The sequence below is a fragment of the Onychomys torridus genome, chromosome 2, assembly GCF_903995425.1.
Source record: "Onychomys torridus chromosome 2, mOncTor1.1, whole genome shotgun sequence".
In the NCBI taxonomy this organism is placed as follows: Eukaryota; Metazoa; Chordata; class Mammalia; order Rodentia; family Cricetidae; genus Onychomys; species Onychomys torridus.
The window spans coordinates 114,029,133-114,050,882 of record NC_050444.1 but is presented as its reverse complement, the minus strand read 5'-3'; the positions used below and the strand labels follow the sequence as shown (position 1 = coordinate 114,050,882).

The following is a 21,750-nucleotide window of genomic DNA, read 5'->3' as shown; positions in this document are numbered from 1 at the left end:
GTCCTTATGACTTTAGAAAAACAATGTTGGAAGCTTTGCAAGGCTAGATAGTCAGCTTACTAGCCATCTGATTTGGGGGGAATCAAATCACTTAACCTTTTTGTACCCGTGCTTTTGACTTCAAGGGCTACAGTGAAGTTCAAGTGCAATAATGAATGCTAAAGTGCTTTGGGAACTACAGGAAGTATCTGAACACATAGCTCTATCCTAAAGTGTATTTGTATAGGACAAAATGGTGTTATTTGTTGCCCATGTTTCTACTCTTGTCTGCAGGAGAAGCAGTACCCTGTCGTGTGTAATCTGCTCTTCTGAAATCCCACTGTGTTTAGTGTAGAGGAACATTTACTTTTTTAATTTACATTTAAAATTTTAGAATACCATATGTGAATACTGTTTTTACATAATTTTTCCTCTCTCTCCCCCTCTAACTCTTCCCATGCTGTCCCTACTCTCTCAAATTACTGACCTCTTATTTAATAATCATTATAATATAACATATTCATATACGTGTATACACATATATCCATTTATTATATGCTGTGTTTAAGGCTGACCACTTAGGATTGAATTACTTTTCAATGGTCTTGTTTCTGGAGAAGACTGAATCTCCCTCTCTCAGTAGTTTGTAGCTCTTTATCCCTTGATGGAGGAGCATTTTCTTTTTGTTTTCTTTTAGCTTATACAAAGCAATTTATTAACAGAAAATAATTTGAGAAGTCCTGTTCACAGACGGCGACCACGACGACCACCCTTCCTTTGGGTGCTGTCAGAGGGGATGGGGGTGACATCCTCAATCCATCCAATCATCATCCCTGAGCGAGCAAGAGCTCTGAGGGCTGACTGGGCTCCAGGTCCAGGGGTCTTAGTCCTGTTTCCTCCTGTGGCACGGAGTTTGATATGCAGGGCAGTGATGCCCAGCTCCTTGAACCTCTGGGCCACATCCTGATGGCCCAAGGCTGATGACCTGTTCTTCCTTCTTTTCCTTCCCCTTGCGAGGTGCCATTTCTGAGCGTCGTCTCCAGACTCCTCCACCGCAAAGAGACGGAGGAGCATTTTCTAATGGTCTATGTCTATAGCCCTAGTGGGAAGGATTTTTGCTTTCTCAAGACAAATGCTTCCATCTGTACTTGCTGATTTGTGTTCTTTGCTGTTAGATAGCCATACTTCCTATTAGGGTCTGGACCCGAGGATGGATGATTGTCTCTTTCATTGTCTTGATGTGACTGCCCATATAATACATTAGGACATTATTAAAGTAACCATAACTTTGACAATTAGTTATTTGGTGATTTTTTCCCCCTCTTATAAACAGCTTTGTTGGTAAGGGTTTGTAAAGATGAGAGGAGATGAATTTTAAAATTTAAGAAGCAAATTCTACCTCAACTCATCACTATTACCGTCTTTGAAGTTTCATGAGACGCTTCATGCTGTGAATGACAAAGGCCCAGGTTCTCGATTTTGAAAGACCTAGATTGAGCTATAGCTTAAGTACTCTGTAACTTGGAAATATGTCTTAACCTTTTTGGCCTGAGTTTCTTCACCATGAAAAGAGAAGCAGACTTGCATCTACCAAGAGAGTTATTATGTAGGCTCTGTAGAATTGTGTAGTCAAAGCATTTGCTATTCTAGGTGCTCATAGGAAATGAGCAATAAATACTCTTCAAACCTTTTTACTTAGTTCTCTGCATTAAAAATTAACAATCAATATCCATGCAGTGAATTTTTCCTCAATGCAACTTAATCCAATTAAAGTCAGATTCCTTCAAAAGCAGGCCACTAAGTTATATGTAGAACACACAAACACACATAAATCTGCATGTGTACATATATGGTCTTATATCCCAGGCTAGTCTCAAACTCACTGTGCTCCTAAGGATGACCTTGAATTCCTGATTATGGTACTTTCACCTGCTGACTGTTAGAGTTATAATCATGCACCACCATGACCAGCACAAGCTAAATTTTTAATATTATATTTTCTTTACAAATGTTGACCATCTCTACACGTTTATTTCCCACTGCTTTTCATTCCATATATTTGTATTCCTTCTTGTGGGTATATGGTGCTTGTTCATACAAAACATTTCTCTTGTTTGGGAAACATTTCTGTTTTCCTTGCATTCCCCTTCTCCAAATTTCCAGGAAGTCTTCCAGCATCTTCACTTGTATTACATACTGGATTGTACAGTCTTTATCAGTCTTTGACAACTGCAAACTTGTTTGTTTGCTTCATGATTATAGAAAAGCTTAATGCTTCTTTGCTCATGTTTTATGAAACAGTGTAGAGGATGGGAATTAGCCTGGACTTTTGGAGTGGAAAATGAAACTTAACAACTCACTAGCAGCAACTAGAGTATAGCGATGCTTTCTTTAGTCTATATCAGGCCCAATCTCTCCATGAACTACTATGCAGGGTCTTAAAGATAAACTCATTTCTTTTGTTGACTAGTTTAAGATACACTTGTCAAACCCTAACTCTATAATCCAAGACCTTTCATTATTAAAACATATATTCTTTGTGTATGAACAAACTTCATTTAGTCAAATAAATTTTTATGGAATAAGGAATTCTAGCTAGGAGTAAAGATTAAAAACCAAGACCATGAAAGATAGTATCAACACATCCTGTCCAGGTCTTTCTGGCTGAGGTGTGTTATTTGCAGAAATGTGAACATTTATGATTTGGTCTAATGACAAATCCCATGCATATAAAAAGAGGGGAATAGTAACAAGAGTGTCCAAGAACAATAAGACAATTCACTTGTGTTATGGATATATGTAGCATGAATCTTAAAGAGTTCTTGTTAATAAGAACAAACCTGAGGCCAGTTATTGGGATGAATGCTGGAAGATCAGAGACACAGAACAAGCCACAGCTATCTCACTTTGCTAGTTCCTCAGGTGATCCTTTTTCCTCAGGGTGGAAGCTTCTGAGTCTTCATCCCAATGGCTCTCAGCTGAACTGTGTTGCTCCAAAGCCTGCATGCTTAACTAATCAAATGCTTAACTAACTACATGCTTTTCTCTAATTGCTTTGGTTTCTGGTCTTCATGCCTTATATATCTTTCTCTTTCTGCCCCCACTCCCTGGGATTAAAGGTTGGGTTTCTGGGATTAAAGGTGTGGGTCACCATGCTTAGCTGTTTCTAAAGTGGCCTTGAACTCAGAGATCCGGCTAGCTCTGCCTCCCAAGTGCTGGGATTAAAGGCGTGTACCACCACCACCCAACTTCTGTTATGGCTTACTCTTCCCATTTTCTAGCCACCATTTTTGGCTTTGTTCTAGTGGCTGTCTGTTCTCTGACCCCAGATATGTTTATTCCGGGGAACACACAATATTTCAGGGAACACAATACCTACCACAGATATATGTGTGAACAGCATAAAGGACTTTCCAGACATGAGAAAGACAAATGCTGTATTGCTCATCTTTAAAATCAAGTTTCTGCTTACTTTCTCCAAAGTGCTCTGAAAGTGTGGGCTGTTACATTTCATGCTTGTTGACCTGTATGTAGAAGCCCAAGGTTCTTTGTAGATTGGAGCTCTAGCATTGCATTTGTAAGTTAGAGCTGTGTCTCCACTTTAACTATTATAAGATCAAAGTCATCTGCAAATCCATAGATTTTTCTGTGTAATTGGGAGACAATTTTAGACTCCTAGATGAAATTGGAAAATGGAGATAAGATGGGAACTATCTGGCTAAAATTTCTTATTAAAAAGTGTCAGAGACTAGACAAAATGTTAGAAATATGATCAAAGATCAGTGTGATTCCTGTCTTTATAGAGCCAGAAATTCAAAGCTAAAGAAACGTAACAGGAAGATGGACGCCAACTGCATCAGATTCAGAACATGGAGGACATGGTATCTAGCTAGAGGTGGAAATGGAAAGAGAATTGCAAAGCCAAGTGCAAATTGAAGGTAAAGGGTCCTGGCTAGGACATACACCACCCATAAGAAAGCAAAAGTAGAAGGATTTGGGGACTTGTGGGGCTAAGAGAAAGGGGCTCCCTAGATGAATATCCAGCTAGTGGCATTAGTTGGGACATAAAAAGTCTTGCTAGCAATTAAGAGCACGGTCTTTCTAATAAAAGTAACAGGAGTCACTGGGAGATTTTACTGAGAGGAGATGTGACAAAATGTTTTCTTTAGAATGAAAATTCTAACTATAGTGTGGAGAAGAGGTAGAGAGAGACAAGAGGCAGTAACACCACATTGGAATATATTACAGTGAAGTTGGCAAGGGGTGTTGATGACTCACAAAGAACTCGTACTGCTAGACACAGAGGAAAGCAGGTGGATTCCAGCTGTATTTTCATATTTAAAATACATGGCCCCATGGTTTATTGAATGCAAGAGTTAAGGAAGAGGTAAGATTTTTTCAGATTTAAACAAATGGGTGATGTGTGTATATTTAAGGTAAGAGTAAAAGGGCATATTTTTTTGGAAAAAGAATATATATGGTTTCGATACATTCTATCCAAACAATGCAATACTAACACTGAAGTTGAGGGAAGGAAACTTCTTTTAGGGATAGCAATGAGAGATGCTATAAATGCCACCAAGGAGTCTAGTACAAAAGAAATAGAAGATGCAGAAAAAGGAGGTGAAATTATCAAGTAGCTCAAAGATAGAGGAAGGTGAGGTTTCCATCAATTGTTTCTGGTGCCGAGCAGAGGAAAGAAAAGCAGTAATGACAGGGTCTGAGAAAAACAGCATCCCTAACATGGAGTGCTTGCCTTGGGAGGTGCTCTATTGACTGACATTCCTGCTTTGGATATTTACACTAGCTTATGGCTTCGACTTCTTAAAGGTCCCCCTTTCCAGATGAGAAAACTGAGCTTCTGAGAGGCTCAGTCAATCACCAAGACCACACAGCTAGGATGTGACAGATATGAAGATGGACTTGGATGACTCAGAATCCTGCCTAATGGCAACCAGTCACAAAACATTAGGAAGAGTTGAATATAGGGATTGAAAGAAGACCATGTTCATTTGTGAAGATTTGATTCTGTGAATTGCTTCATTTTGATCCTTTGATGACTGTCTTAGGTGTGGGTTTTATCAGCGAGAGATTGTTGTGTTGAAATTAGAAGTCTGTGTTTCAGTGACATATACCTGGTAATGGCTGCATCCCTCTGGCTGACTTCTTCCTCTACAAGGTTTCAGTCTTTATTGAACTCTAGTAGAAACAATAACTGCTTCTAGCTGTTTCTGGCATCTTGGAAACTCATCATCCCATTAATTTCCTTAAATGAACCCACACAGATCTAAGTAGGAGCTTATTAATGTCTCCTTATTTGAACCATTGAAGAATGAATTGTGTATCCTGAAGGATAAGGACAGTAGTCACGGGACAGTGGTGACACACAGGGATTAACTGGCAGCAACTCTCATATATACTCCATCACTGTAATTAATGATGGTGAGTGTTTTAGTACTCACATTTGGTGGTATTTTACAGTTTGTGAAAAGCTTTCTTTCAAGTTATATCACTTAGTGAAAATAGTAAGTATCTGGCCCCATTATTTACATTTTAGATAAGCTGACTGAGGCTCAGTGAAGTTAATATGCCAAAGGCCTCCAAGATGAAAGGGATGAGCTCCAAACTCAGACCTCCTGAGGCCAACACCAATATTCTTCCCACTCCTTTCCTTATTCCCATTAGTTAGTGAGGTAACTGGAAGCTTTCCCTGCGAGGCTTCCCCAGTGGACAGAAAGAATGTCCGAATCTTTTCAGAAATCCCCTAGGTGTGTACTTACTTTCTCCAGTGCTAGATCCACATGCAACAAAATTCCTGTGACCTGCCTCTCTCTGTAGACCAAAGAAGACTGATAAAGATTTCCAGCTTTACCAACAGTATTTGTGGTAGAACAGAACCTCACAAGAGATCTCCAGAGGTTGAAGATAACTGGACCAAGTAAAAATCAGCAACAAAAATGACACCACCCAAATTCCCAACAATCTCACAACACCAAGAGAGATCATATTTATAATTTTATGGCACTTATTCTTTGGGACTGAAGCTCTTCTCCAACATATTAGGCATTTCCTGTTGGACTTTGCTTGTTTCTCATGATTGATAGTTATGCAGTTTCAATAGAGCCTATGAAAGACCCACCCTATGCCAAGTATTTCACATGCATCTTCCTAGCAACATCTGTGCAACATAGATGAGTAAGATGTCTTTGTTCACAGCCATGGTGTTGATGTGTTCTGGGTCCTGTGGGATATCAGGTTCCTGATTCTACTGCTGCAGGTTAGGAGTTGGTTCCTTCAATTATTCATCTTTCTTCCACTTTCCTTACCTCTGCTGTTTGGAAACAGAAAGAGGAATCCTGCTCCCTGAGTAAGTGTGTGGGTGTGTGAGAGAACTTTCAACAAATCTGTTTATAAGACAATAGGCTTATAAACATTTCTCACTAATAATAGCCTTTGAGAAACCACACTCTGGTCCAGTACTGCAGACTGAGCAGAATATCTCAAAGAGTGACTCTGACCATGGCTGTCAGTATATCTTGGTCCCTTTAAAAAGGTATCATTTATTGCCTAAATGATGAGAATAGCATGCCTGCTCAGGATATATATCCTCCTTGTTAGCTATTGCGATTGACTAGTCTCCAATATTCCTATGTTGTAGTAATTACTGAAACAGCAATGGCAATGGAGATGAATAGGTGGTGCCTAGTGAAAACACTTCCACTAGAGATAAGGGCTTCATAACTACCAAAACTTATTATCTTGCCTTGTAACTTTCTTCATATCCACAATTTGCTTAAATGCTATGAAGATACCACAGCTCTCCACGTCCCTAAGTCTCCTGCAGTGCACACCAATAGTTCTTCACTTCACAATGTCTGTATTTGTCTTCATAGAAAGTTCAAAGATCCTTTCTTTTCTAGAAGCTTCCCTGGAACTCTCCCTTCAAACCTGTGACTAGAAACAATCATTCCCTTTTTTGTACTTGTTAGAAATGGCTTCTTACTTTGAACATAAGGATTATCACGAAGTGTGTGACATGTGCATTTCTAAACCCTGCTAAACAGCTTTCAAGGGCAGCAACTATTTTGATGTGGGCACTTGGTAAAATTAATGCCTACATACAGGATTGAATTTTTGCTCTCTGAGTGGAGGAATTCTACAGTTTGGTCATTCTCTGATCTTCACAAGTATTCTAAACTGTAGCTACACAATGGCAATTTATATCTCTGCTCTCAGATAGGACGAAGCTTTGGCTGGATGCCTAACAATAGGGTGGACATAAATTAGCAGGAGAGCAATTTACAGTCTGTCATGTCTTATTGCTTAATGAATTTGTCAAAAATCATATTACTCTGAAAATTATGGCAGGCAGAGTCCATGGGACTTATGTCTTTAAGAGGGAGATTGTTTTACTTTACTTAAGCAAAACTGTCTAGACCCTTTCCTTTTTCTGATGCAGACAGCAAAATCTCTGAGCTTGTCTGTTATTTATCAAATTTCTATGGAGCTTCCTTTGCATTAGGACTACCAGAGATGACTTTGGCCAGTTTGCAAATCCCCAACTCCAGTCTCTACCTGCCGTCAGAGCCAAATAGGATTTAGGAGTCCATCTTAAAGTACAGATTCAATGCTAATATGACATCATGAGTTTCTGGCTTATGCTCATGCTAGACCTTCACTCACTTTTCAAATAAAGCTGAAGCCTTGTTCTTGCCAAGCACAAGTGCTTTAGCTTTGTGTTGACTTCTTCCCAATCTTTCTGTCTTCCATTTTCTTCTTCCTTCATTTGTTTACTGCTCAAACCCTTCAAAGTCTTTGTTTCCTCCTGCTCCTGAGGTTGAACATCACTATTAAGAGATGCTATTTTGCAAGGAAAAAAGTCAGTCTAGTTTCCTCCTGGGGTATTCCTTCTTTCACATGCAAAATAAAATTAATAAGTGTTAAACCATATAACAAGTGTGAGAAGTAGCATGCCTGGTTTTCATTCATGCATGCATTCATTCATCTATCCATCTGTCCAGCCCTCCATCCCTCCATCCCTTCATACATACATACATACATACATACATACATACATACATACATACATACATCCAAAACTCACCCAGTCATTTGTAAACATCATCAGAGCAGTTCTCATGGACCAGGTCCAATGCTTGGCATTTGGGATCCATTGCCGAACTCTAGTTTCCACTGTTAAAGACTTTAGACTTTGTTAGGATGGGCAAAATAAAAGACAACTGAAACCAAAAATATAAGCAAGGTGACTGAGAGAGACATTGCTGAGTAGGAGACAATTTCACATCCATCTTCACACTACCTAGGAATTTGTGGCTGGCCACTAGGGCTCTGTTCTTGGGTAGACAGCAGACAGCTGGTTTTGGATTTGAAGGAAGCCTGATGATGGGGCTGCTGGTGGGAGTGACAGACCAATGGTGGCAGGGCATTCACAGCTTGGTGGCTATAATCTCTGGCAGTATCCTCTCTTGCAGCTTCTTTCTTCATGCCCCTTTGGAGTTTCTGTTTGTTCCTTTGTTTTTACTTCAAATCTCCATTTTGTACCTTGTTTCTCTTACTGTTCTTTAGGGGGACTTGTAACTATGAATTAACTTAAAACATGGTAGGTTTGTTTGTTTGTTTGTTTTCAATTGACTGGAGATCAAACCCAGGGGTGACATATGTGAGATAAGTACACTACCACTGAGCTATTATCCTAAGCCTCAGTTGGATATTTTTTTAACCCTATGATTTACTTAAAAGAAAATTTCCCAGTAGCTTCCTGAACATATGGAAGAGCTGTGGCTAGTTTGCAAACTGATGGGGGCTATCCCAGTGAGATGGCACATGTCACAAGGCAGTCCCCTGGCTCATTTCTGATCTATCTGGTTGGCCAAATGGAAACAGGCCAGCCACCTCACAGTTAACTGTGATTATGCCACACGCCCCCTCCCCAACCATTTCATTTCAATCTCTTTGTTCCAAGCAACTGAAGAGCTAATGGCTGGCGAATTTATGATGACCTGTTGTTTGGCTTGTGGAATAAACCAATTCTTTTCCTTTCTGTGTTATGACTCTCCCCTTTGTCAGTGATTTTATTTTATAATTCTTTTTGTACACATCCAACACATGCTGGGGTTATTGAAAAGCGCAAATTACACAGAGTTCAATTTGCATATCTATGGAGCATCCATTCCCAGAGTTCTTGGTAGGCAAAGTGCCCATTGACTCTTACCTTCTTTCCTTTGCTACTCTTTGGCAAGGAAACCAGCAGGCTGCCCTTTGCTGCTCCTGGCAGACCTAGCAAATGGTCTTCAGGAGTAGTTTCAACAATTTTGCAGCAGATGACTGCAGACTGCGCTTCACAAAGTTCCAGTAAAGTTACTCAGGAGCCTGAAAGGGCAAGGTCAGGGAAGAAAGGCCAAACAGCAGCTTCTTGGAGCCAATTTAGCATTGCTGCTGCTGAGAAGGTGTAACTAGAGCTGACAGCATTCAGTGTGAATCCCTGTTACCAAATATTTGTTTTGTTTTTCCTTGTAATTAAACTTTTGGAGATTGTTATAGATTCACATGAAGTTTTAAGATAATATAGAGACACAGGTATGGTGACACATATCTATAATTCTGTTACTTTGAGGGCAGGGAGCTGTGACAGGAGGATTGCTATTTCAAGGTCAGCCTGGCCTATATAGTGACTTCAAGACCAACCTTAACTCTGTAGCAAATTATCTAAAAATAATAGGAAAGAAACAATACAGAAATCTATGAACAGTCCATCCATTCATTTGTTCTCAGTTGTTTTCATATCTGTTTTTTGACTTCTGGCCACTTACTATAGTTAAATCACATTTTCTTCATAAGGATAATAAGGTTATTCTCATGCTACATCACGTTGATTGTTGTGAAGAACGTTTGAAAGGACATCCATGAGACAATCTAGACAGTACCTTTCTAGCCCGCTCTCCACAGACAGACATTTCCTCTCAAACAGTTGGATGATGATGTTCAAGCAATGTCCATTAATGGGGTCTATGATCTGGAGAGTTTCAGATTATGGTCATAGTTTGGTTCTAAATCATGCTGAAAGAGATTATTTTTGAGGTGTGATATAAAAGTGATGTGTTTAGTAAAAGATGAAGGACAATAGTATGAAACGCACTGAAACAGACTCTGATGTCAATATTCAGTTAAAGATACTGTTAATGTTCTGACATACCCCTCACAGTTACCCCTTCAAACGACAAAAGCACTATCATGAACATTCTTATTATATTCTTATTTTTTCTAGAAACAGGGTATCATGTAGCTGAACTTGTTCTTGAACTTGTTATATAGTCAAGAATGAATATAAGCTCCTAATTTTCCTATGTCTACTTCCTGTATCCTAGGCATGCATCACTATACCTGATTTCACATGGCTATCTTCACAGGGGATACTATCTTCACAGGGGATAGTATCTGCATCCTAGGCAAAAACTCTAACAATTTAGAGACACCACCAGGCCACTTCTCATAGTCTTTTATAAACATTAAAATGTAGCACCCTGTTTTAGGACTTCTTATACTGATTATCACATTTTCATTTTTTTTCCTGGTTCTCAGTGTCTTGCTGTTGGAACACCTCCCCCTTCATTTTCTATCTCTTCCCCAACTCATGTTCTCCTCTCTCTCTTTCTTGGTTTTCCACTTACAAAAAAGGATGCATTTAATGTCTTCATAAACAGGTCTTTGCAGTTGTTTATGATCATATCCCAAGGGACCATTCCATAGAAGTGAACATTTATGAACTAAAAGATGTACATGTTTTATGGGTTTTGATACAACACAAGCCATATTATTAACAAGCACTTGATGTCAACAATACTTTGAGGTGCCTAGGAGAATCATTTTGAGATGTTTTTAATCCCATACACACCCTTACACCATGGAGATTACTATTCAAAGGATATAGGGTAAATGCTTAGAACCAGTGTTCTAAATGTGTTAATATAAGATGCTGACAGGGGATTCTGGATAGACATCTGGTTGAGCATCACTGGTATAATTGAGAGAAGACAGAGGCAAAATCCTGATGAAAATTTTCAGTAGTATAAAGATTGGAAGATTCAGTTGGGAGAGACTCAGTTTCTCCAGGAACCCATGTACTGCAATTGTGGAGAAATGAGCCAGAAGGTGTTCAGATCTACTGAGTACCCTGTCAGTGGCCACAGCTTCACAATTAGGCTGCGGTTCTTTTTTAAAGATGTGATAACTGATAATCAAGGAATTTCATATCCATTGGTAGGGTTAACATAGCCAGAATTTAATATGTTTTCTTCTCCTGAGTCCATATTTTTATTGTTTTGATTGTAGCTCTTTATTGGTGAGTTTACCATGAATTCACATAGTGTTTTGAACTTGGATATTCAAGGCCAACTGCAGAAAACAGCAGTAAAATGAACTTTAACATACCCATAAGAAAGATTGAAAAACAATGTTCTCAGGGGATGAAACTCTAAACATCATCAATACTAGGGAAAGGATGTTAAAATGAATATTATTCTGGTTAAATCCCCTCTTTTTACATTTTTCCTATTAATTTTTTCATGCAATATATTTTAGTAATACTCTTTCCCTTTCTCAAACTCCTTCCAGACTCCTCACTCATCTTACTCCACTTCATATTTCATATTCTTTCTCTCTCTTAAAAAAGCAAAGCAAAACCAAAACAAAGAAATAAAAACAAACAAACATATAAACAAAAAAATAGAACGGAATCCTCTATCATTCATTTCATGGGTGACCTTGGAAATTTTATTCAAAATAAGTTGTAATTGGGTCAATGGTTAAACATGTGGTGATTGTAAGGAATTGAAACATAATTCCTGGTGTACAGTAAATGCCTCTTGGTGTCATGGTGGAGAATTTTTATGGTTCACCCCCCACCACCACAGACACACCAGGTACTCTAAGAGTCTTTTGGAAGATGGTATTGTTCTTTATTGACATGTACTCAATGAATGTAGAATGGGGTGGATATGTGGTTAATTACTTACATTGTTAGAAAAAGAAAGCCTTGTCCTCTGTTTATTCTAATTTTGTTTTGGTGGGCAAGGCTTTATGAAATATTAGGTGAGAGTTTGTTCTCTTTCTTTGTAGGAAGGAGCAGGGCCTTTGTACTGTAGTTCATTTCTCCTCTACTTAGTAATATCAGCTGCCACCAGGACACCATTTCCCTAGCTAAACCTGCTGTAACTGAGCTTAAATTGCTGGGTTCTTGATTTTGGTATCGTGTATTTGGCTCTTGTGTTAGTGTTTATTCTCCAACTTATCGATACAGGTATTAAAATTGATTTTAACTTCAAATTATTTTTATAGGAATTCTAGTGTTCTATAATACAGAAAGGTGGTTGTAGTTTAAAATGTAATATATTTTATAGATAAGTAAATAAATCCTTAGAGCCTATGACTTTTCCAGCCATGTGATTCTGAACAAGTTTAAAGTACCAGACATGAATTCTCTCCTGTGGGATGGGCCACAACGACAGTCAGAGAGTAGTTGGTTACCTTGTTAATAATTGTACCACTATTGCATCAATGTGGCCATCTTTATGGGCATATTGATATTGTAGTTCATAGGATTTACAGCTGGGTAATTCTGTTAGTTGGTATCTTTTCTTCTTCATAAGTCAGCTTTTCACTTTTCAGTATTGTAAATCACTTGATTTCTTTCTGTATGGCAAAGGTATCTTCAGCAATGAGGTCTCATCATCTGTTCTGGTGAACAAGAGCCCAGGACCTCCCCAAGCAAGTCATACAGAGATATGAAGGCATTCCATGTCTGGGACTTGAGTTTTTGTGTAGAAATTCATAGCTTATAGGAGCACCAATATGGAGTCATGCAGGGTATTTCTCTTGTAATATTTTTATTATAAATTTTAATTAACTAATTAATATTTTATTGGTTTTTCAAGACAGAGTTTCTCTGTGTAATAGTCTTGCCTGTTCTGGAACTTGCTTTGTAGACTAGGCTAGCCTAAAACTCACAGGAATTCATCTGCTTCTGTCTCCCTAATGCTGGGATTAAAGGCATGTGCCACCTCCAAGCTTAATTATGAATTTTATTTGGGTTAGAAGGTAGAATTTGTCACATACCTTTCTTTTTTGTTAGCTATGTCTCCCACTTCCTCATCTCCTCCACCTTTTACTCTCCCTGCTGCTTAAACTTTTCTGTTTCCGGTATCCCTCCTTTCTGCTTTCATTTCATGCATGTTCTACCTCTCTTAATGTCCACCTGCATTATCTCTTTCTAGCTTCTTGATTTTTACAGGTGTTCCAAGTTGAACACACAAAAATAAAGATTTGAAGCTAGAATCCACACATGAGTGAGGTCATGTGGTGTTTGACTTTCTGTGTCCAACTTAACTTATTCAGTATAATTTTTTCCAGCTTCATCCATTTTTCTGCATATTTTATAATTTCATTATTCTTTACATACTAATAAAACTCCATTGTATATGTACCAAAGTTTTATTATCCATTCATAAGTTGATGGATATCTAGGCTGATTTTATTTACTTGCTGTTGTAAGTAAAACAGCAATGAACATGGACGTGTACAGTATCTTTGGGTATATGCCCAAGAGTAGTATAGCTGGATCGTATGTTAATTCTGTTTCTAGTTTTGAGAAATCTTCAGACTAAATTCCATACTTATTATTGCTGTTAAATTAAATTGGCAGATATCAAACTGCCTTCTAAACATCTATGTTTATACTCATAGGAAAAATGTTATTCTCAGGCTGGGGAGTAGTGGCTCACGCCTTTAGTCCCAGCACTCGGGAGGCAGAGGCAGGCAAATCCCTGTGAGTTTGAGGCCAGCCTGGTCTACAGAGCTAGTTCCAGGCAATCTAGTTAGTTACACAGAGAAATCCTGTCTTGAAAAATAAACAAAAATTTTGTTACTCCCAGCTTTAATCAGAAAATACTTTTTTTGTTGTTGTTTATTTTTGGTTTTTGGTATTTGGAGACAGGGTTTCTCTGTGTAGCTTTGCGTCTTTCTTGGAACTCACTCTGTAGCCCAGACTGTCCTCAAACTCACAGAGGCTCTGCCTCCTGAGTGCTGGTATTAAAGGTGTGTGAAAAGACTTTTTTTCAGTGACCAGTGGTGAATGCAGAGGCTCACAGCTGCTTAAGGTACAAAACAATGAAGGCTGAATGCTTAGTAATAAAGGCTAAGTTCATACCATAAATTCTAAACTCGGGTAATATTGTGGAAGGAATAGCTATTGAGGATGGAAAAGCTAAAAGATCAGGAGAAAGGCTGAAAACTGACACCCTCTAGGTATTATATAGCCATTGCAATTATGAACTCATAGTAGATGTGGTTACTGACACTGGCCTACACAAGACTGGCTAAGATACAATCAGTTATGGAGGGACGGGCTCATGGGGTTCTGCCATTTACTGACAAACTTGTGGTAAGCAATTTATGACAGGAGAGAGAGTTACATAGTATCCAACTGTGCTCCTGATAGAGTCCACCAAATTTCAATGGATAATTCTAAACCCATGGCCATTCAGATGGCTTTGGTTTAGGTCCTAAGGTAGAGGGGCATGTCATAAAAGAAAACAGAAAGATGTGAACACATGAAAGGGGTTCAGAAAGAAAAGGTGTAGTGGACACAGGTATGGGGGGTAAGAGTGTAAGGTGTGAGAATAATCTGTAAACAGTGTGTGTGTGTGTGTGTGTGTGTGTGTGTGTGTGTGTGTGAAATTGTGGAATGAGAAATTCAATTAATAAAAGGGAAGCATAGGAGAAGAATCTGCATGCATTAAACACAAATGCTAAACATTTAAGGAGATGGAAATAGTCATTACTCTGACTTAACACCATACTTGTACACATGCACCAGGTCATCACACTTTGCCCCACATAAAAAAACAGCTACTCTGTTTCAATTAAACATAAATGAATAAAAATAAATCCTTATTATAGAGAAGGTAAAGACAATTAGGATAGATAAGTGGCATACTAGGATTGTGAGAATGAAGCTTTTGGTAATTATAAACTCAAGTAAATGTTGATGTCAGGGTTTAGGAACTTGGGCTAGGTAGGGAAGGACTTAAACTTGATGATGGAAAGCAGGGAGGCTTATGAACTGGAGGAACTACTGAGTGAGAGAAGATGAAAGCAATCAAGTGATCATAAAGTGTAGTACTTGGGTGTTTTTGTTAAAGGAATAAAAGTTCCAGGTAAAAATTATAGTTAGAGGCAATATAAGAAAGGTTAACCTGGATGGGAAAATCACTCTCCAAGAATGATTCAAAGATCTGAGGTGTCAAAGGTTGGGATGGCTCATTCAGGCAGTACTAATGTTATTTAGAACAACCAGTATCTATTGAAAACAAGTGGCTACATTTAAAAAATGGTTCTTGACCCTTCACTTCTACTGTTCTGTTTGTTATCTTGTCCAGGACCCAAGAGGACAACAGATCGCAATTTGTCATGGGTCCCATTATTTCCCAGAGCACTTCTGAGTTAATTTGATAATATTAAACAACTGAAGCGAGGCCCATATCACAAAGTGTTGTAATTCTAGCCTGAAAAGAGCTTGCGGTGTTGTTGGAAATACAGAATTCATAGTGGATTCCATATCTCCAAATAACACTGTAGATGGTGCAGCCAAATCAGCATGGGGTAAAGAAGACATCAATGCCATCTCCAGCTGTTTGATGATAGAGGTGGTCTGAAGGCTTGATGTGTCTAGAAGCAAAGATCAGAGCAGGTTGTTACAAAGTACTTTTAAGGTATTCTAAAGAGCACCTGAGACAGTTCTGACATTGAGGATATGGCTGGGATCTGGAGCATGAGAAATTGCTCACTGCCTAACTCTAGAATGGGTTGTACTGAGAAGTTCTCAGCTTGCCATGTCTTCACTGAATGAGCTTGAGGAAATGAGTATTCTCTGAAATATGGTTTCATCATCCTTAAAAAGAAGAAAATAACTTTTCCTTGCCTGGCATTATGAACTCACAATGGATAGAAGGCACACAGGCCAATGTCTCATACAGAGAAACAGGTTTACTATATTTATTTGTTATGATCATAGGTTAGAAAGGGCTGCATATCAATAAGGTAGTTTGCCAAGAGCCAGTGAACATTCATTTTGCTTTTTATAAAGTCTATTGTGATTTGTTGGGCTCTAAAAAATAAAATAAAACACTCTTTAGACTCTAAGTGGATAAAGTCATTATTGGTAGACAGTTTTCAAGGTTTAACTTGTAGCTGTAAAACCACTTTACGCTATGTTTTTTTCAATTATTCATTTCTACTAAATTTTAATAAAAGGAATGTAAATACATGGGTGTGACCATATTACAGGTCCAATGTCTTGTAACAATTAGGTTCTAAAATATTAAAGATGGTTATTCATATTAAGCAGGCTTTTGAAAGGTTGCAAGAGGTTTCAACTTTTTCAATTCTTTATTGTACGTTTTCTATCAAAGTCTCATTTCCTGTCAGTAACCCATTTGAATCTTTCTGTGTATTTCAGGACACTGATGAGAGCTAGTTCACAACCACGGAATCACAAATGTTCCATAGGAAATGAGGAACAGTTCTTAACCTGCAATGAAATCCAGATGTGCAATGAGAACAGCATCTTGTCATTCCATATGTGCTGTGCTAGTCAGTGACAGTGGTGGACTGTCCTGGCCACTCTTTTAGTGACCATTGACATTTACACAGATGGCTGGCTTTCAAGTGTCTGTTTCCAGCTATGACTCTGTCCTTTACTCCATACCCACCTGCCCAGTTCTTGATAGTATTGTCCACTATGGTACCACAGGAAGTTGTATTAGAATGCTCTCCAAAAAATCTTTATTCTTTCATATACTCTGTTATGTTTCCAGTATAAATGGCATGACTTAAGCCAGTACTCTTGGAGTCATGCTTGTTAGTGCAGTTTCAGGGGGTTCTGGACATGGATTGGGGCAGAGGACCTGTTCACCAGCTATAAGAGTTTTCCTGAGTAATTCAACCACTCTAGGTATCATTTACTGCATTTGTTATATGGTGTCATAGTAGTCTTGGGCTCACAGATTTGATGTGATAATTAAATATTTCTAAGTGTTCAGAATAGTGCCTGGTACATCAGAAAAACTATATAAATGTTGGCCAAATTAATGAATTGAGTGTAGCATTCCAATAAAGCTATTAAAATCACACCTTCCTCTAGATCTCCATGGACACACCCTTAATGTTGATCCAATCTCCACAATAATGTACACATTTTCATGTTCATAGTGAAGCTTTGTCTCGAGTCTTATTCCTTCCTGTCTATAGTCCCTTTGACAACCAGAGTGACATTTACTGAATTTAGACTGGTCATACTAGTTCATTGTGTTGACCAAGCTAATTTTGTTTTCCATGGTCTGACTCCTGTCTCCATCTCTAGCTGCTTTGCATCCTTCTCATCCCTCTATGTTGTAAGAAATTCAAATGAATTCTGAGCCCTTAAGCCTATTTCTATTTGCTCTCTCCCTGCTGATGAAATGCCATCCCATGTCTATTTTCTTTCAGATCTGATGTAAACATTATGCATTCACGCTGTAAATTCTTTGATACCTCTGTCAGGAAGAATTGCCTACCTTGTGCTTGCCCAACATAGACAATTGCTGAGCAACATTATTTCTTGTTATATATGCTGTTGATGTGTCTGTCTGTCTCTCCACTTAAAGGTGAGCTCTGAAGATGTGTTCACGTATGTGAATGCACATATTTCAATTTTTATCTAAGATGTGGCTAAAACTAGCCAGGAATTCATGAGTCTCTTTCTTTAGCTTCATCCTCCTGGGATTCTAGGGGTATGCACACACTTGATTTCAAATAACATTTTTTATTTAAATCTTCCTCTGCCTTTTACATTATCAGATACAGGTTAGATGACCAACCAGTTGACAGTGAATGAAGAAATAATAAGCTGAAGGTATTTTATTGATCATCTAATCCAACTCAATAAGAGCACAGAGATTCAGAGTTATTCATTAACTTTTCTGGGTCACTCAGCCAAGGAAAGCTGAAATTTAAAACATTAGCTTTCCAGTGTCTTCAAGGCCCTTTGGAATCAACTGTACAATCAACTCAAATTCCAGTTGAAGAAGCTAAGTACTCTTTGGCTCCATCCTCTCAGACTATCTCCATCAGCAACCCCTTTCTCTGTACTCTAGATTCAGATTCTGTGGTCAGAAATGTTATATGTATTACCAAACTCTTCCTGAATACCTATTTTCTAGATACTATGGGGTTAAAGATGGGCTGGGAGAGTGGCCTACTTTTTGAAACGTACATCTGAGAACTCTTAAAAAGAAACTATTTTATTCTTAAGAATCTCTTCCCATCTCTCTGTCTCTTAGTAGGGGAGAATGATTACTTGAGAAAGTGTTGAGAAACAAAACCACAGAGATGCCCTGAGTTCTGCATTCCCATTGACAAGTCTCTAGGAAGAGTAAGGTCAGCTCTGAACTCTGCCAAGTTCTGCCTTTAGTGCTGCAGCATGAAATGAGGTAATGTACTTTATGAGCTGTGAAGAGCTACAGAAATGTGAGGTGTTTTGGAAGTGGTGATTTATAGAACATGAAGACCTTTAGAAATGAGGTGGCCCTCCTACTTCCTCACTTCAAGGAGGGGGCAGTGACTCCTCCAAGGTCATTGCTGAAGGTGGTGAAACTGCACCTTGCTTTCCTTCTGGCCCATGGCCTTACTGACATCAAAGGCTTTCTATCATCTCCCAGAACCAAGGATCACCTGATAGGCTAGAACCTTTCCCCTGTGTAGGCCTTTACACAACCACCCTGGTTTAGCATACCCTCTGTGACTTCTGGGCGTCTTCTCATTCTATGAGACTCTGCCTCCTTTGACATCCCTCTCAGTTATTCATTTTGGGAAGAGGAGACAGTTCTCTTAAACAACTTGAATACAGTCTCCCTCACAGCTATAATTACAATTGGTGTCATCTCAGTAGCTTGGAACCCTTTGTAGGACTTTGGCCAGGGAAGAGGGCACACACAATTGGGTCATTAGACTGAATGAAATACAAACAATGTAGTTCAGTGCCGAGAAGGAGGGTCTAGGAACAGCTGGCAGTGCTAACCATTGTGTGACAGAGAGAAAGGGAAGGAGCAGATTATATAATCTGGTAAATAGAAAATGGGATGTAAGATCTCTGGTAGGATTTCTGACCTTCTGTCAAGGACACAGCAACTTGAGGTCATGGCAAGCAAGGGGGCTGACCACAATTTTCTTTCATTATGACCTCGTAATGTGTCCTTCATTGCTTTGTTACACTGGAAGTCAAGGAGACCTCAATAGTTACAAGTAGGATATACTCTGAGATGGTGGTGGCATGGCTATAGGGGGCAAAATGGGAGACAAACACCTTTGTACTATTAGTGTAGTAAACTTTTATTTTATTTTTTTGGTTTTTCAAGACAGGGTTTCTCTGTGTAGCCTTGCACTTTTCCTGGAACTCACTCTGTAGCCCAGGCTGGCATCAAACTCACAGAGATCCATCTGCCTCTGCTACCAGAGTACTGGGATTAAAGGGGTGCACCACCACTGCCTGGCTGTGTGGTAAACTTTTAGTCCTACAGAGACTCACTCAAGATCCTCTTCTGTGGTCCCCACCCTGTGCCCCATAGACATCCTCCCTGACCTGGGCCCATTGGTGAGAAAGTTTTCATGACAGAGACTAAACAATACATAACCCTATCTGACAATGAGGAAGAAACAAAACAACATTTGGGACACAATCTGTCCCATTCCAGGGTGCACGGCGCATGCTAAGTTCCTGGTCATTCCTAATACATTCACTTGGGTCATTTCCTCCAGGCAATGTGCTCAGGAGAACAAACTCGTTTCTGCAGACACATCTTCTAATCTGTCTTTTTGACTAGCCATGGCTTTTATCTTTTGAATTATATTTGGTTTTCTTGTAGGAAGCCTTTTGGGAGTGGTATCTGAAGGGGGGTCCATCCCTGGCATGCCTCACTTGCAGTAGCATTGCCTTTGATGGAGCACCAGTCACATGGATTTAATAATTACAGTTGTTTCCCCCATGAGATCCTTAGGACTTTGAAATCAGGGAACATTTTGTTATCACTTACATGTCTGTAAAATGACAGTGGCTTGAATGAACCAAGGCTCAGCAAACATTGTTTAACTAGAAGATTGGAAAATGAAGTTTTGGTCTGTAGTTACAAATGATCAGGTAGAAGGGAGCAAGAAAGATAAAACACATGGTGATCTTTATTTCTTAGTGTTTCAAGAACATTCAATACTCAAGATACCGTCAGCTCTGTCCCAGGTATGCTAAAGTGATGCAGTGAAATCTCATTGTTGCCAGCCACGTGGACACCATCTCATTGCAGTTAATGGAACTAAATGTACCATTTAGTACTTTAAATCACAAGGTAACATGACTGCCTTCTATTTGCACTGACCTTCTGTTGCCCTCATTATTCCCACACTACGGATGTCTGCACCTTATCTTGTTGATTCAGCACAAGAGGGTGCATCCAAAAGGCAGAGGTGAGGTGCAGAGATGTGAGGAAGTCAGAGAAAAAGGAGTCCGGCATTGTATGAGTAAAGAGACCACTGAAGATTCCTCATCTTTTCCTCCTGCATCCCTCTATTGTACTCTCAGTGCATTGTGTTGCAAGTGCTTTAAATCTCCTGGACAGATCATGAGCACCCTGAGAGCTGGTGTCAAAGTCAATTCATCTCCGAATCCTTAGTGCCTGGCATACAGTATGTGATGCAAGAGGTATTTGGAAAGTACCTCTGTTCAATGGCAAATGAAAGGCAATGCATAGGGGAATGAAGGCCTTGACTCTAACCCCTACCATTTGTTGAAGGGATAAAGATAGAAAGGACACTATGAAAACAATGATTTTATGTTTTGTTGGAGGAAGGAATAACTCCAAAGAAACCAAGAACCATTTGGTTCTTCAGCTGCTGTATTTCTCTGCTTCCTGATAGTCCCTTGTTGCCTTCCTAATGGACATAACTCATTCTCAGACTAGTCTCTGATACCAGCCCCACAGCTATTTGGCTCCGTGTCATATTTGCACAATTACTAAGCACATAGTTGTAGCTCAATGTTATTTTAAAATAAACTTAAAATCTCTTTCTCTGGGATTTTACTGCTCCCTACATAGTTAGTCATTTTCTCCTTCCTAATCTTCATTTCCAAGTCTTTACTTTCCCATTTTTAGAGACAAGGAAGTTGAGGATTTGAAGAGGCTTATTTAAAGTTATAAAAATAATATATGTCATTATAAACTGATTCTTTCCTCTCTTTGTCATCCTAGTATGGGTCCAAAATTCACCAGTTATGGTTGAGTATGAACTGTCCTGCACAGATTTAGATGTCTGAATACTTGGTACCAAGATGATACCTCCATTTGGAAAAGTTGTGGAACTTTCAGGAGGAGGAGACTTGCTGGTGGAAATGGATCACTGAGGGTGAACCCAAGGCTTCCTTTTTGATCTCTGCTTCCTGAGTATGGATATAATGTGATCAGCCAGCCTCCTGGTCTTGTCACCATGCCTATTGCCACATCTTTGCCTGCCTGATGGAATGCACCCCACTGGAATTGCAAGACAAAATAAAACAGTGAGACATTAACAAGGACAATCTTATTTAATGGTTTCCATTTATTTATTTATTTGTTTGTTTGTTTTGGATTAGGGACTGCTGTAGGCTATGGTAACACACACTTGTAATTCCAGCAG

The 21,750-nt window shown here is 39.1% G+C and overlaps 1 protein-coding gene across 1 annotated transcript; it reads right to left on the bottom strand.

Annotated features, from left to right (window-relative positions):
• Positions 1-671: 671 nt before the first annotated feature.
• Positions 672-1,053, bottom strand: LOC118577931 (40S ribosomal protein S14). The gene has a single exon (XM_036178568.1). The coding sequence runs from the start codon at positions 1,051-1,053 to the stop codon at positions 724-726; it is 330 nt and encodes a 109-aa protein (XP_036034461.1). The 3' UTR covers positions 672-723.
• Positions 1,054-21,750: the final 20,697 nt, after the last annotated feature.